Below are 13,550 nucleotides of genomic sequence, written 5' to 3' on the forward strand. Positions count from 1 at the left end.
TTCTGTTATACATCATTACAAAGAGTATTTACAAAGGTTTTTTTTTCACTCAAAAACAAGTTAAGAGATGTTCAATATGGCCCCCTCCAGACACTCGAGCAATATCAACCCGATACTCCAACTCGTTCCACACTCTCTGTAGCATATCAGGCGTAACAGTTTGGATAGCTGCTGTTATTTCTCGTTTCAAATCATCAATGGTGGCTGGGAGAGGTGGCCGAAACACCATATCCTTAACATACGCCCATAAGAAAAAATCGCAGGGGGTAAGATCAGGGCTTCTTGGAGGCCAGTGATGAAGTGCTTTGTCACGGGCTGCCTGGCGGTCGATCCATCGCCTCGGGTAGTTGACGTTCAGGTAGTTACGGACAGATAAGTGCCAATGTGGTGGCGCTCCATCCATACTTCGTTCGAAATGCACTCTGAACAACTGTCGTCGATTCACTTCTGCCGTACCCAATAACACAAAAAGCTTTCTGTTGAGCGGTCGCCATCTTAACATGAACTGATGCTGACGCCTAGTCAACAGCGCCTCAAGCGAACAAATGTACAACTAAATGAAACTTTATAGCTCCCTTAATTCACCGACAGATAGTGCTTAGCTCTGCCTTTTGTCGTTGCAGAGTTTTAAATTCCTAAAGTTGTGGTATTCTTTTTGAATCACCCTGTATGTTGAAAGGGCTTTAAGTTTTGACTATGAAAGAGACATTCCGTGCATCTGTAAGCCTCGAAATTGTCCGAGAATTAGACACAATATCTTCGATAGTGCTTCTAGTTATTTCTCCACGCACAAGTAGATTTTTATAAGAAAAATTCTTTGTAAGATCCGTTTTACATTGTCGTAAAGATTGTGTAAGAATTTAAGTTTGCAAACTGGTGCTCTCTACACAAAAACAGACTTGTCATTTTTTTTTTTTTATTTTTGAGTTTACTATGCACCTGGTAGGCTGTGAGCGGGCGCAGAGCTGGGCTGGCGGCGGCGCGCCTACCTGACGTCGTGCGGCATGGGCAGCGTGGCGCCGCGGTCCAGCAGGATCTTGATGATCTCGTAGTTGTCGCGGTGCGCCGACAGGATCAGCGGCGTGATGTCCGGCGTGAAGGTGGCCGTGTCCGGCGGCAGCGCCTCCCAGCTCTGCGGACACACCGGCCGGGCGTACCCTCAGTGCGCGTCCACGTGTGCCGTCTGACTTTGTACTGCAGCGACAGCCAGCAGCGGTGCAGCAGGACGTTACGCTACTTTTTTGTGGACAGACGCAGGCCAAAGACGCTTCTAAGTAGACACGAGCGCCCGTACAGTTGCCGCGCGCCCTCACTTCCGTAAAGCATTCTACACAGTTCCGTACTGCAGCCTAACGAACAAAATACGAAAGTACGGAATACCAGACCAACTACGTGATTCTACTGAAGAACTTCTAGCAGACACGGCAAGTCATTCTCAATAGACACAAGTCTCCGGACGTAAAATAGATCCATTACTTTTCACAGTGTATATAAATAGTATGGAGACAACACTGCAAGTTCCGTGACCCTTTTTGCGGATGAAACCCTTTGCACACAAGTCGCAACGCTAGGATATGGTAGTGGAATACGGGACCGCCTAAATGGGATTGACAACTCACTTTCTACGTAAGAAATGCAACTTATCGCGTGAACATGGACAAAAAGACCCCTTATTGTATGATTACACGATTGCAGAACAATCACTTTAAGCAATTATTTCCATATTAAAACTAAACGCAGATGAGGCCTATGTGACAGCCACTGGAAGAATGCACAGGACGTATAGCCCGTAAACAAAACACTCTTTCGACCAATTCTTGAATACTGTTCCACAGTAAGGGATCCATACCAGATAGGACTGAGAGAGAAGATCCAAACAGGAGCGGCCAGCGCGTTTCGTCACTGACTCATTTAGTAATCGCGAAAGCCTCAGAGACACGATCGACGAACTCCAGTGACAAACGCTGTAAGAGAAACGTTCTGCGTCCCGACGTGGTCTCTTGCTACACTTCCTCACTTCGTAGGGCACGCGTTCGCGGAGTGCTCAACAAGTATGTTGTTTCCTCCTACGTATACCTCGCTGAAAGACCACGAAGACAAAACCAGAGAGATAGAAGGCCACACGGGGGCTTCCCGCGAACTATTCGTGACTGGAACACAAAAGATGGGAAGTGACGGTGCGACACGAAGTACCCTCCACCATACACCGCAAGGTGGCTTGTGGAGCGTAGTTGTAAATGAAGATGTGGAAGGCCCCTGGAGTAGACGACATTCCCTCAGAGTTATTGATGTCCTTGCCAGAATCAATCGTGACAAAACTATTCCACCCACTGTGCAAGATATGTCATACAGGAGAAATACTGACTGATTACAAGAAGAATGTAATAATTCATACTCCAAAGCGGACAAGCTCAAACACATGTAAATATTATACAACCGTCATCTTTATAAGCCTTAGTTGCGAAATACCACCACGAATTATTTACAGAAAAAGGGAAAAAATAATATAAACCGAACCTGGGAAATAACGGTTTCGGTACCGGTGAATCGTACAAAGATAGGGCCCTACGACTTACCTTACGACTCACGCTGAAGGCTGCACGTTTACGCTTATGCATTCATAGACTTGCAGAAGGCTGTTAACAATGTAGCCTGGAATACAGTCTATAAGTAAAATACAGGAGAGAAACACTGGCTACGAGATGTACGGAAACTGGGCAGCTGTTATACGTAAGACCCGAAGGTCGTGAAGCGGAAGCAGTAGTAAAGAAGTGAGTTAGACTAGTTTGTAGACTCTCCTCAGTGTTATTCAGTCTGTACATTCAGCAGGCAGTAAAAAAAGGCAGCGAGATATTAGAAAAAGGCATTAAAGTTTAGGGGGAGCAAATAAAAACTTTGAGGTTTAATGCTGTCAGAGATGTCAAATGACTCAGGCGAGCAGTTGAATGTAATGGATAATATCTAATATGGAGGTACTGAACGAGATTGGCGAAAAAGGGAATTTGTGACACAACTTTACTAAAAAAACGGATCGGTTAATGGGTTACATCCCGAGGCATCAATGAGTCGTCAGTTTGACAATGAAAGAAAGTGTGGAGGCGTACAAACAGAGTACAGTAAGCAGGAGCTACGCAGAACTGAAGAGACTCGTACATTTAAGAGTAGCGTGATGAGCCGTATCAGCCCTGCGTTGGGAATGAAGCCCACAGCAACACAAGGCATTGCGCCTGCTGTGTACGGATGCACGGACACTTGGCCACACTTGCCAGGCTCCAGTCTGCTGCCCTAACATGCGACCGCACTCAGGCACCCAACTCATGGCGAACAATGGATGGTTGCGAACCTCTGGGCGGGAGGCAAAAACGGGTACCCCCTTGTGCTTTGAGGTCTTGCCACTGCTGTAAATATACGTGAGTCAGTACCGGAGACCTCGCCTGTTGGGACTGGGGCCCAGCGTTCTGAATGGTCCCAACAAATGCAGAGAGTGGGCTGTTTGGGCACTGGGAGACCCAATGATCGGCAGGTGATGGAGCCTCTTTGGCAATAGCAAGCAAGTCGCGAAGGAAGGCCGATGCATGTCTGCTGGGGAATCGTGTCCGAGATACGGAAAAACTGTCGACTTAGTGCAGCTGCCTACAGACCACGAATGACGCCTGCCGCCTGCGTTCAGGGGTCGTCCTCGGTCGCTACCGGCGGCCAGCTGCTTCGGTGGAAACAAGGGGTGGTCCCACACGCGACCGCTGTCTTCTGCTTTGTGCCGAGTGGAAGCCTTAAACCAGAGGCGGAGACAATTCTGTCACGAACATAGATGCGGATTTCTCCGACTCTGCTATCTGATAGAAAACTTTACGATCTCTCTTCATAGATTAGGTATGCACTACACGCAGGTAGCGCCTACTACGGTAGCAGAGTATGTGTGTCTTCCACATGTTGATTTTTTAGGAAGTAGAAATCCCGCCGTATGTTCATAAATCAATCTAATTTCAGTAAAAAATAATACCAGCTCTTTTAATTACAGAGAGATTGCACATAAATTTGCTGGTCAAGTTATTGTATTAGAAGGGGATTTCAGTGTAACAGCTGTGGATTGAGAGGCTCAAGCGATTAGTACAGGTGGAAGGAAGAGGGAATGCTTTGAAACTGTTCTCAGTGCATTATTCTACAATAACGTGAGCAGTTAATCGAAGAACCGGCTCGACAGGGTAACATTTTAGATCTTCCTGATATAAACCGGATCGTAATTTTCGACTTAATTAGCACAGAGCAGGAAACGAATAATGAAATGCCACTGTTTCATCACAAACTACAGGTGCAAATAGGAATGTAAAGGGAGGTAGGAAGATATTTCTGCTGCCAAGAAGCAGATTTAAGATTATTTGAGCAGTCAACACAAGACTGGACATGTTGAGCACAAACTGTCAACGTTCAAGAGCATCGGACAATATGCATTAGACACACATGAGCTGAGATAGACTGTGAAGGATGGGAAAGAACCCGCCCTGGTTCGACAACCGTGTCAAAAGCCTACTCCAAAAGAATAGCGAAATTCAGCACAGATTTTAAGATGACAAAACCTCGTAGACAGAGAAACAGAACGACGACAAAATTAGCACAAGGAGAGCAATAAGAACGAATTCGATAGCAAAATTCTCTCTACTGATTTGGCAGAAAATCGCAAAAAGTTACAGACACAGCTAAATCAGTAATGGATCAAAGCCATCATTCGAGACTGTCGGTGACCGCTGTCACGTCGCATCAGAGGATAACAGAGAAAAGCTGAATAAATAAATTCCTTTTTCTAAACCAGTTTGAGAAAGATCCTACTGCAGTTTTTCCTTTCAGCCGTCGGATAGCTGTCAAAATGATCGGCCCAGTGGAAAAAAATTAGTGAAATCACTTAGTTGAAGCACGGTGATTGGACCTTACGGGATACCTATACGATTATGCGTACAGCCATCTCTACTTCTATCTGCAGTTTACCGTCGATCGCTGAAGGATGAAAGCGTTTATAGTGACTGGATAAACACACACGTCATTCCCGTTTGCAAGAAGGGTTCTCAGACGGATGTAGAGAGTTTATAGAGAATTAAAACTCTATTCCGTTACACATCCATCGATTGTTTGTACATGTGCGAAGTTAGATTGGCATCTGACAATATCTTCTGGGTGAAATACTTTTTTTGTCAGGTAGTAACTAGATCAAGATATCTGTAACTACCAAAATGTGTATAAATACTTAAGTTAATGGTCAGCAAGAACATTTTAAACTACAACAGTCTCATAACCAATATGACAGGTGTAATTTATGTAAATGGAGAATCAAGACTAATTTAAACCACCATCAGATACGAGTTACTACAATATTATTATGATTAAGGTAACATTAAAAACAAATTAAAAACAATTAAAAACAAACCTCAACGTAAAATGAGTTTTCGAAAAAATAATAAATGTCATACCGCGACAATACAGCAAACTAACAGCTGTTTCAAATGAAGTAGAGCAGAATTTAATATCCTATGAACAGGGTTAGCAAAATTACAAAGATAACTTTATAAGGAACGTCTCTACAGCCAAACCAGTGTATGAAAGGAGATTAGTCAATGAACTGTAAATGTTGCTTTTGTACCGAATGTTTGCAAATTTCATACATGGGAAGCATGTGTTGTAAGTTATAATGCAATTGAAAAAACGATTTAAAAGAAACTTCATATGTACTGCATAATGAATGTCGACTATTCGTGAGTAAATATTGCTAAAAAATTTGTATGCCAACTAGAAAGCACATACAACTTGATGTGTGTAGATAACAATATTTAATTGCAAAAGATTCGTAAAGCTTTATTTATAATCCTACACATTGAATTATATATTATGATAATAGAATGCATTAGAACCGCTGACAAAACAGAGACACTAATTTACTATCTAACAAATTTTTACATGTCTTCATGTACCACTTCCTGTATATTTGAGTGTCACATTATTCGTCAAATAGAATCATTCACGACATTTCAGAAGCTTATTTGAAGAATATTGCAAAGAACGTGTTTCCTATGCTAATGAGAGTATAAGATTGTCTTTGGGATCAAATTAGTTTGATACATTATGTCAAACCATAGAGGCGAAAAGTTAAATATTTCTTGTTCTGTGGCTGGACAAAGGATATGCACTGTCGAGCTATTTTAACAGGTGAACCTAAATCTTACTGCAGTGTAATTTTTCATAAAATCAATGAAATACAAAATCAAGCCACATCTATATCGTGGTTGTTACTACAACAACATTATTACAAGTGCCACCAATTAATAGAGCAAGTTTACTTTCTAATAAGCAGAAGGAGAAGAAACAGAAATTAAAAAGAGAACAACCAAACACATGAGAAAATGAAAACTACACACAAAAATGTTAAAAATTAATTGTAAAACAATTTTAAAAGTGGGAGAACGTACTAAATACTCTTTATACAGACATCAGATGGCACAGTAGAGGGAAAATTGTTCTAGCATTCCAAAATTTCTCAGGCTGTATATACTGTCAGTAATTACATGTGAGGAATATTAAACTGTTGAACATGTAATGAAAGAAAATATTCTTAGAGATGAGGGATTTCAGGAGGGGAAGTCTGTGATACACATGATATTCACCAAGATTATTACCAACAAACAAACAAAAGAAGGGAATTTTAACCAAGCAAAGTAACAACTGGTTTGAAAATCGTTGTAATGCAACATACCGTTTGCCAGTAGTAACTGAAACTATACGAGGCGATGCATGTGGCTGACACTTCATCGTTGACGTATAAAATTTTTAGAAACCTGCACTTGCCTTCGAAAAAAACGAATTGATTGAACCTGTGTTAATACGCTGAAATATAAACAACAATACGTCCATTGTATAGTCCAGTAGTTGTAATTCTTGTGATTTTCAGTCGAAAGATTGATTTGATATGGGTCTCCCGAGTGGTCTGTCTTCATTTTTGCAACAGACTTCCATTTAAATCTGGTTAGTGTATCTGAGCATTGTATCTTCTTAACATTTTTATTCCCAACAGTATCCTACATTACAGGTTGATAAATCCTCAATGTCTCAGCATGTGTCTTATCGACTGCTCATTTCTGTCACATAGGTTTCTTATTTCTGCATTTCAGTTGAGTACCCCATCATTAGTTATTCATTTTACCCACCTAATCTTCAGCATTTTTGTCAGTTCAAATATTCCTATTATTATTCTGTCTCAGTCATTTAGTGTCTACGCTCCACTTTCAGTCTAGGCTGCATTCAGGCCACATATCTTCAGAAAAAAACAATTAACATATTTATATACATTCGACGTTAAAATGTTTCTTTTTCTCAGAAATGCTTTTCTTGCTATGTCAGCATTTTTTTTCCTCCTTACTTCAGCCTTTATCAGTTTCTTACTGCTCAGACGGTTTGCCACTTTATAAACTAATTGCCTCTGGTTCAGTTCGACAACCCTTTTTTTTAATTTTATTGATGTTCATCATATAATTTCTTTCACAGAGGTCACTGCTTCTCTAGGGCCGTTGCCATCTATCACAGAGATACAACGACATCGCCAAACCACAGAGTTTGTATTTCTTCTTCCCTATCTTTAACTTCGTATCCTAATTTCACCTTTGTTTAAAATACAGCTTGCCCATTAAACACACAGGGTAATATCGGGGATAGGATACAATCCTGCCTCACTCCTTTCTCTACCACTGCTTCCCTTTTTCATGTCCTTTGATTTTCATAGCTGTAGTCTGGTTTCTGTACGAGTTGTAGATAACCTTTCACGTTCTGTATTTTCCCCTACCACGATCAGAATTTTAATGGAGCCGGTGCCTACTGAGTGCTGACTCCAGCCAGCCAGCCGGTGGCTACTGAGTGCTGACTCCAGCCAGCCGGTGCCTCCTGAGTGCTGACTCCAGCCAGCCGCTGCCTACTGAGTGCTGACTCCAGCCAGCCGGTGCATACTGACTGCTGACTCCAGCCAGGCGGTGCCTGCCAACGGCGGCGCCTGCGGCTGCTGCCTACCTGCGCAGCCACTGGATCGTAGGGGCTGACGTTGAAGCCGCGTGTGTGCGGCCTCCTGGCTCACCTGTGAGCGTCTGCTCCTGCTCTCCTTTGCAAAGTCTGCTCGACCAATAAATGTCATTACAGTCGAAGCTCGACCTCATGATCACAACGTGGTCCCTGCCCCAGGTAGCTGCTACAGCTGCTTCTATTCTCTCCAAAGGTATCTCTAATTTTCCTATAGATAACACCCACCTAGTCGTGAATGCATAATTTGTTTTGAATTTGTTCTCTATCTGTTTCTACTCAGTTGTTTACAACTTTCTGTCAACCTAACATTTTAGACGTGTTAACTTTTTCCTGTTTCATTTGCTGCATCGTTATATTTCTTCCTTTTTTCAATTAAACTATGATGTAGTGTGTCATCCGAGGATATTAAACTTGGCCACGTCTTTTTATCTACTTGTTCCTCCGCTGCCTTCACCATTCCACCTCTCAACTACTATCCATTTGTCTTTTATTGTATTTCCTTCCCCTATTTTCGTCAATTGTTACCTAATGTTCCCTACGAAACTATGAACAACCTCGAACTGAACCGAGACTAATCTCTCTTCTTTTCTAGTTTCCTCTGCTTCCATATTCAGGTCATAACCAATAAATTCTATCCGGAGTCGACTTATGCCCCTTGAAATGACTAGCAGTTTCAAACCAGATTTCAAAGTGTCTTACCTTTATACATTGAATGCAGCGTCCCGAGTGACTGATTCACTCACTGACTCATCCCGGTCCAGTCCAAACCGCTGACGATACGAACTTGATATTTGGAGAGGGTGTTGATGTTATATTGCAAGAGTCATTTAAGAAGGGATTATTCGAAAATCCACCCTTAAGGGGGTTAACCAGGGGATGACACGTTATTTGGAAAACTTGAACTTTGGACAAGGTGTTGATCTCATATTTTAGGTGTCATTTAAGAAGGGGTTTTCAAAAATGCACGCCTAATGGGGTGAAATAGGAGATGACATGTTTTATGACAATACGCAGCTATTAAGGCTATTTCAAAGCCTCTGCGACGAAGATTGGTATTTGATTTCTCAATCAGAAATAAAAATATAAGAGTTCCAGCATTTGTGGAAATTTAACCCCGATGGGGTGAAATAGTTAGTGAAAATTTGTTTTGAAAACAAATAATTATTAAAGAACTACTAAAGTATTTTTAAGGCCAAAATTATGAAAACTGGTATTTTAATTGTCATTTACAAATAAAAAATACATGTTCGTCTTTTTGGAAATTAAACTAAGAGGGGTGAAATAGGAGATGAGATGTTCTATGAAATGTTACACTATGAACGCATTTTCAGTGCTAAAACTCAGAAAATCTATGCTTGGCTTCACTCTTAAAAATTAAAAATACCTGTTTCACGCACTGAGGATGAACATTATTAAGAAAGTATTTCTTTAAGTTAAAAAGTTTTAAGAGCTAAATCTATGAAAGCTGGTGTTTCACTTCTCGGTTAGATGCACGATTAAAAATAACTTTGGATTTGAGCAACGAGATTCGCTTTTTGTTCCGAAGGAAAACACCATGTTGCTATGCCCTTAATTAGCGTGAAAAGTTTTGAGGGTGTTGCAGCCTGTGAACAACATAATAATTTGATTAAAGAAAAACAAAAAGAAGTCTGTGCAAACCAAAGAGACTACGCGATCGAAGTTCTGGGATCTAAAAAAGTACGTAATATATGTGGATATATGGTTTATGATACAAACATATTTTGTTATGCAGATTAAAATCTGTAACACCTGAACGTTAGGGACACTTTCACAACTTCATAACAGAAAGAAACCATTCGGACAGCTACGTCTACCCAAACATTGAATTTACTTTACCGATTTGTCCATGCAGTCGAGGATATGTGTCTTCGGTTATCATTTTATGCCATTCTTGTAAATCCGTACATCGGACTAGAGGACACTGAGCTGGGTACTACACTGTATGGAGGTAATGAGGGAGTGCATCAGCAGCCACTACCGAGAACTGCGTGACAAATAATCTCTCTTCAACGTGTAAAGTGTTGAAATCAGTTTGAGAACTCACGAGTAAATCTTTAAATTACTGAATAGAAGGTAGTCAAGTCTGGTCGAAAAACGATGGTACTGAGTTACGAGAAATGTTTAATGTCATGAAAACGAAGCTGATTTTTCCATAGGATTAATTCTGTTTTATATCATCAGTTTTGTTAATATAGACTTTCCGGATGTATACAGTTGATGAAAAGCCCTCGAATTTCCAGCCGGGTAGCAGAATTATAAAAGCACGACTATTCAGCGAGTTAAATCCTCGTCATCTTCTGGCGAAGTATCGAGATTCTGCGGATGCGCGCGGTCGGTCCCCTGCCGGGGTGGGTGGAGCAGCGCGCCGCTGTCAGAGCACTGGACAGGGTGGGTGGAGCAGCGCGCCGCTGTCAGAGCACTGGACGGGGTGGGTGGAGCAGCGCGCCGCTGTCAGAGCACTGGACGGGGTGGGTGGAGCAGCGCGCCGCTGTCAGAGCACTGGACGGGGTGGGTGGAGCAGCGCGCCGCTGTCAGAGCACTGGACCGGGTGGGTGGAGCAGCGCGCCGCTGTCAGAGCACTGGACGGGGTGGGTGGAGCAGCGCGCCGCTGTCAGAGCACTGGACGGGGTGGGTGGAGCAGCGCGCCGCTGTCAGAGCACTGGACGGGGTGGGTGGAGCAGCGCGCCGCTGTCAGAGCACTGGACGGGGTGGGTGGAGCAGCGCGCCGCTGTCAGAGCAATGGACGGGGTGGGTGGAGCAGCGCGCCGCTGTCAGAGCACTGGACGGGGTGGGTGGAGCAGCGCGCCGCTGTCAGAGCACTGGACGGGGTGGGTGGAGCAGCGCGCCGCTGTCAGAGCACTGGACGGGGTGGGTGGAGCAGCGCGCCGCTGTCAGAGCACTGGACGGGGTGGGTGGAGCAGCGCGCCGCTGTCAGAGCACTGGACGGGGTGGGTGGAGCAGCGCGCCGCTGTCAGAGCACTGGACGGGGTGGGTGGAGCAGCGCGCCGCTGTCAGAGCACTGGACGGGGTGGGTGGAGCAGCGCGCCGCTGTCAGAGCACTGGACGGGGTGGGTGGAGCAGCGCGCCGCTGTCAGAGCACTGGACCGGGTGGGTGGAGCAGCGCGCCGCTGTCAGAGCACTGGACGGGGTGGGTGGAGCAGCGCGCCGCTCTCAGAGCACTGGACGGGGTGGGTGGAGCAGCGCGCCGCTGTCAGAGCACTGGACGGGGTGAGTGGAGCAGCGCGTCGCTGTCAGAGCACTGGACGGGGTGGGTGGAGCAGCGCGCCGCTGTCAGAGCACTGGACGGGGTGGGTGGAGCAGCGCGCCGCTGTCAGAGCACTGGACGGGGTGGGTGGAGCAGCGCGCCGCTGTCAGAGCACTGGACGGGGTGGGTGGAGCAGCGCGCCGCTGTCAGAGCACTGGACGGGGTGGGTGGAGCAGCGCGCCGCTGTCAGAGCACTGGACGGGGTGTGTGGAGCAGCGCGCCGCTGTCAGAGCACTGGACGGGGTGGGTGGAGCAGCGCGCCGCTGTCAGAGCACTGGACGGGGTGGGTGGAGCAGCGCGCCGCTGTCAGAGCACTGGACGGGGTGGGTGGAGCAGCGCGCCGCTGTCAGAGCACTGGACGGGGTGGGTGGAGCAGCGCGCCACTGTCAGAGCACTGGACGGGGTGGGTGGAGCAGCGCACCGCTGTCAGAGCACTGGACGGGGTGGGTGGAGCAGCGCGCCGCTGTCAGAGCACTGGACGGGGTGGGTGGAGCAGCGCGCCGCTGTCAGAGCACTGGACGGGGTGGGTGGAGCAGCGCGCCGTTGTCAGAGCACTGGACCGGGTGGGTGGAGCAGCGCGCCGCTGTCAGAGCACTGGACCGGGTGGGTGGACCAGCGCGCCGCTGTCAGAGCACTGGACGGGGTGGGTGGAGCAGCGCGCCGCTGTCAGAGCACTGGACGGGGTGGGTGGAGCAGCGCGCCGCTGTCAGAGCACTGGACGGGGTGGGTGGAGCAGCGCGCCGCTGTCAGAGCACTGGACGGGGTGGGTGGAGCAGCGCGCCGCTGTCAGAGCACTGGACGGGGTGGGTGGAGCAGCGCGCCGCTGTCAGAGCACTGGACGGGGTGGGTGGAGAAGTGCGCCGCTGTCAGAGCACTGGACGGGGTGGGTGGAGCAGCGCGCCGCTGTCAGAGCACTGGACGGGGTGGGTGGAGCAGCGCGCCGCTGTCAGAGCACTGGACGGGGTGGGTGGAGCAGCGCGCCGCTGTCAGAGCACTGGACGGGGTGGGTGGAGCAGCGCGCCGCTGTCAGAACACTGGACAGGGTAGGTGGAGCAGCGCGCCGCTGTCAGAGCACTGGACGGGGTGGGTGGAGCAGCGCGCCGCTGTCAGAGCACTGGACGGGGTGGGTGGAGCAGCGCGCCGCTGTCAGAGCACTGGACGGGGTGGGTGGAGCAGCGCGCCGCTGTCAGAGCACTGGACGGGATGGGTGGAGCAGCGCGCCGCTGTCAGAGCACTGGACGGGGTGGGTGGAGCAGCGCGCCGCTGTCAGAGCACTGGACGGGGTGGGTGGAGCAGCGCGCCGCTGTCAGAGCACTGGACGGGGTGGGTGGAGCAGCGCGCCGCTGTCAGAGAACTGGACGGGGTGGGTGGAGCAGCGCGCCGCTGTCAGAGCACTGGACGGGGTGGGTGGAGCAGCGCGCCGCTGTCAGAGCACTGGACGGGGTGGGTGGAGCAGCGCGCCGCTGTCAGAGCACTGGACAGGGTGGGTGGAGCAGCGCGCCGCTGTCAGAGCACTGGACGGGGTGGGTGGAGCAGCGCGCCGCTGTCAGAGCACTGGACGGGGTGGGTGGAGCAGCGCGCCGCTGTCAGAGCACTGGACGGGGTGGGTGGAGCAGCGCGCCGCTGTCAGAGCACTGGACGGGGTGGGTGGAGCAGCGCGCCGCTGTCAGAGCACTGGACGGGGTGGGTGGAGCAGCGCGCCGCTGTCAGAGCACTGGACGGGGTGGGTGGAGCAGCGCGCCGCTGTCAGAGCACTGGACGGGGTGGGTGGAGCAGCGCGCCGCTGTCAGAGCACTGGACGGGGTGGGTGGAGCAGCGCGCCGCTGTCAGAGCACTGGACGGGGTGGGTGGAGCAGCGCGCCACTGTCAGAGCACTGGACAGGGTGGATGGAGCAGCGCGCCGCTGTCAGAGCACTGGACGGGGTGGGTGGAGCAGCGCGCCGCTGTCAGAGCACTGGACGGGGGGGGGCGGCGGCGCTGCCGGCGGGTTGCCGCTGCAGCTGGATTCCGTGCCGCACTCAGCTGCTGCCCTTCGTCTCTGTTTACAAGATTCTCGCGAATTCGAAATTCGATGAACACTTTACTGACTCTGTCCCAACAGCTGGCGGCTCGGCAGAGTAACTCGGTGTTCTTCCTCGATGCCGTGTTCTGCTATCGCCGATTTCTCCGTCTTTCCCAGCCGCACGTGCCTGATATGTTCCTGGCAGCGTTTAGA

The 13,550-nt window shown here is 48.1% G+C and overlaps 1 protein-coding gene across 1 annotated transcript in view; it reads right to left on the reverse strand.

Moving 5' to 3' along the window:
• Positions 1-985: 985 nt before the first annotated feature.
• Positions 986-13,550, reverse strand: part of LOC126176675 (transient receptor potential-gamma protein-like) — a 128,217-nt gene continuing 115,652 nt past the window's right edge. The window contains exon 3 of the mRNA XM_049923835.1: positions 986-1,132. Within this exon, the coding sequence (XP_049779792.1) occupies positions 986-1,132 (147 nt within the window). The remainder of the gene's footprint in view (positions 1,133-13,550) is intronic.

This window comes from Schistocerca cancellata, chromosome 3 (genome assembly GCF_023864275.1).
Source record: "Schistocerca cancellata isolate TAMUIC-IGC-003103 chromosome 3, iqSchCanc2.1, whole genome shotgun sequence".
Lineage (NCBI taxonomy): Eukaryota > Metazoa > Arthropoda > Insecta > Orthoptera > Acrididae > Schistocerca > Schistocerca cancellata.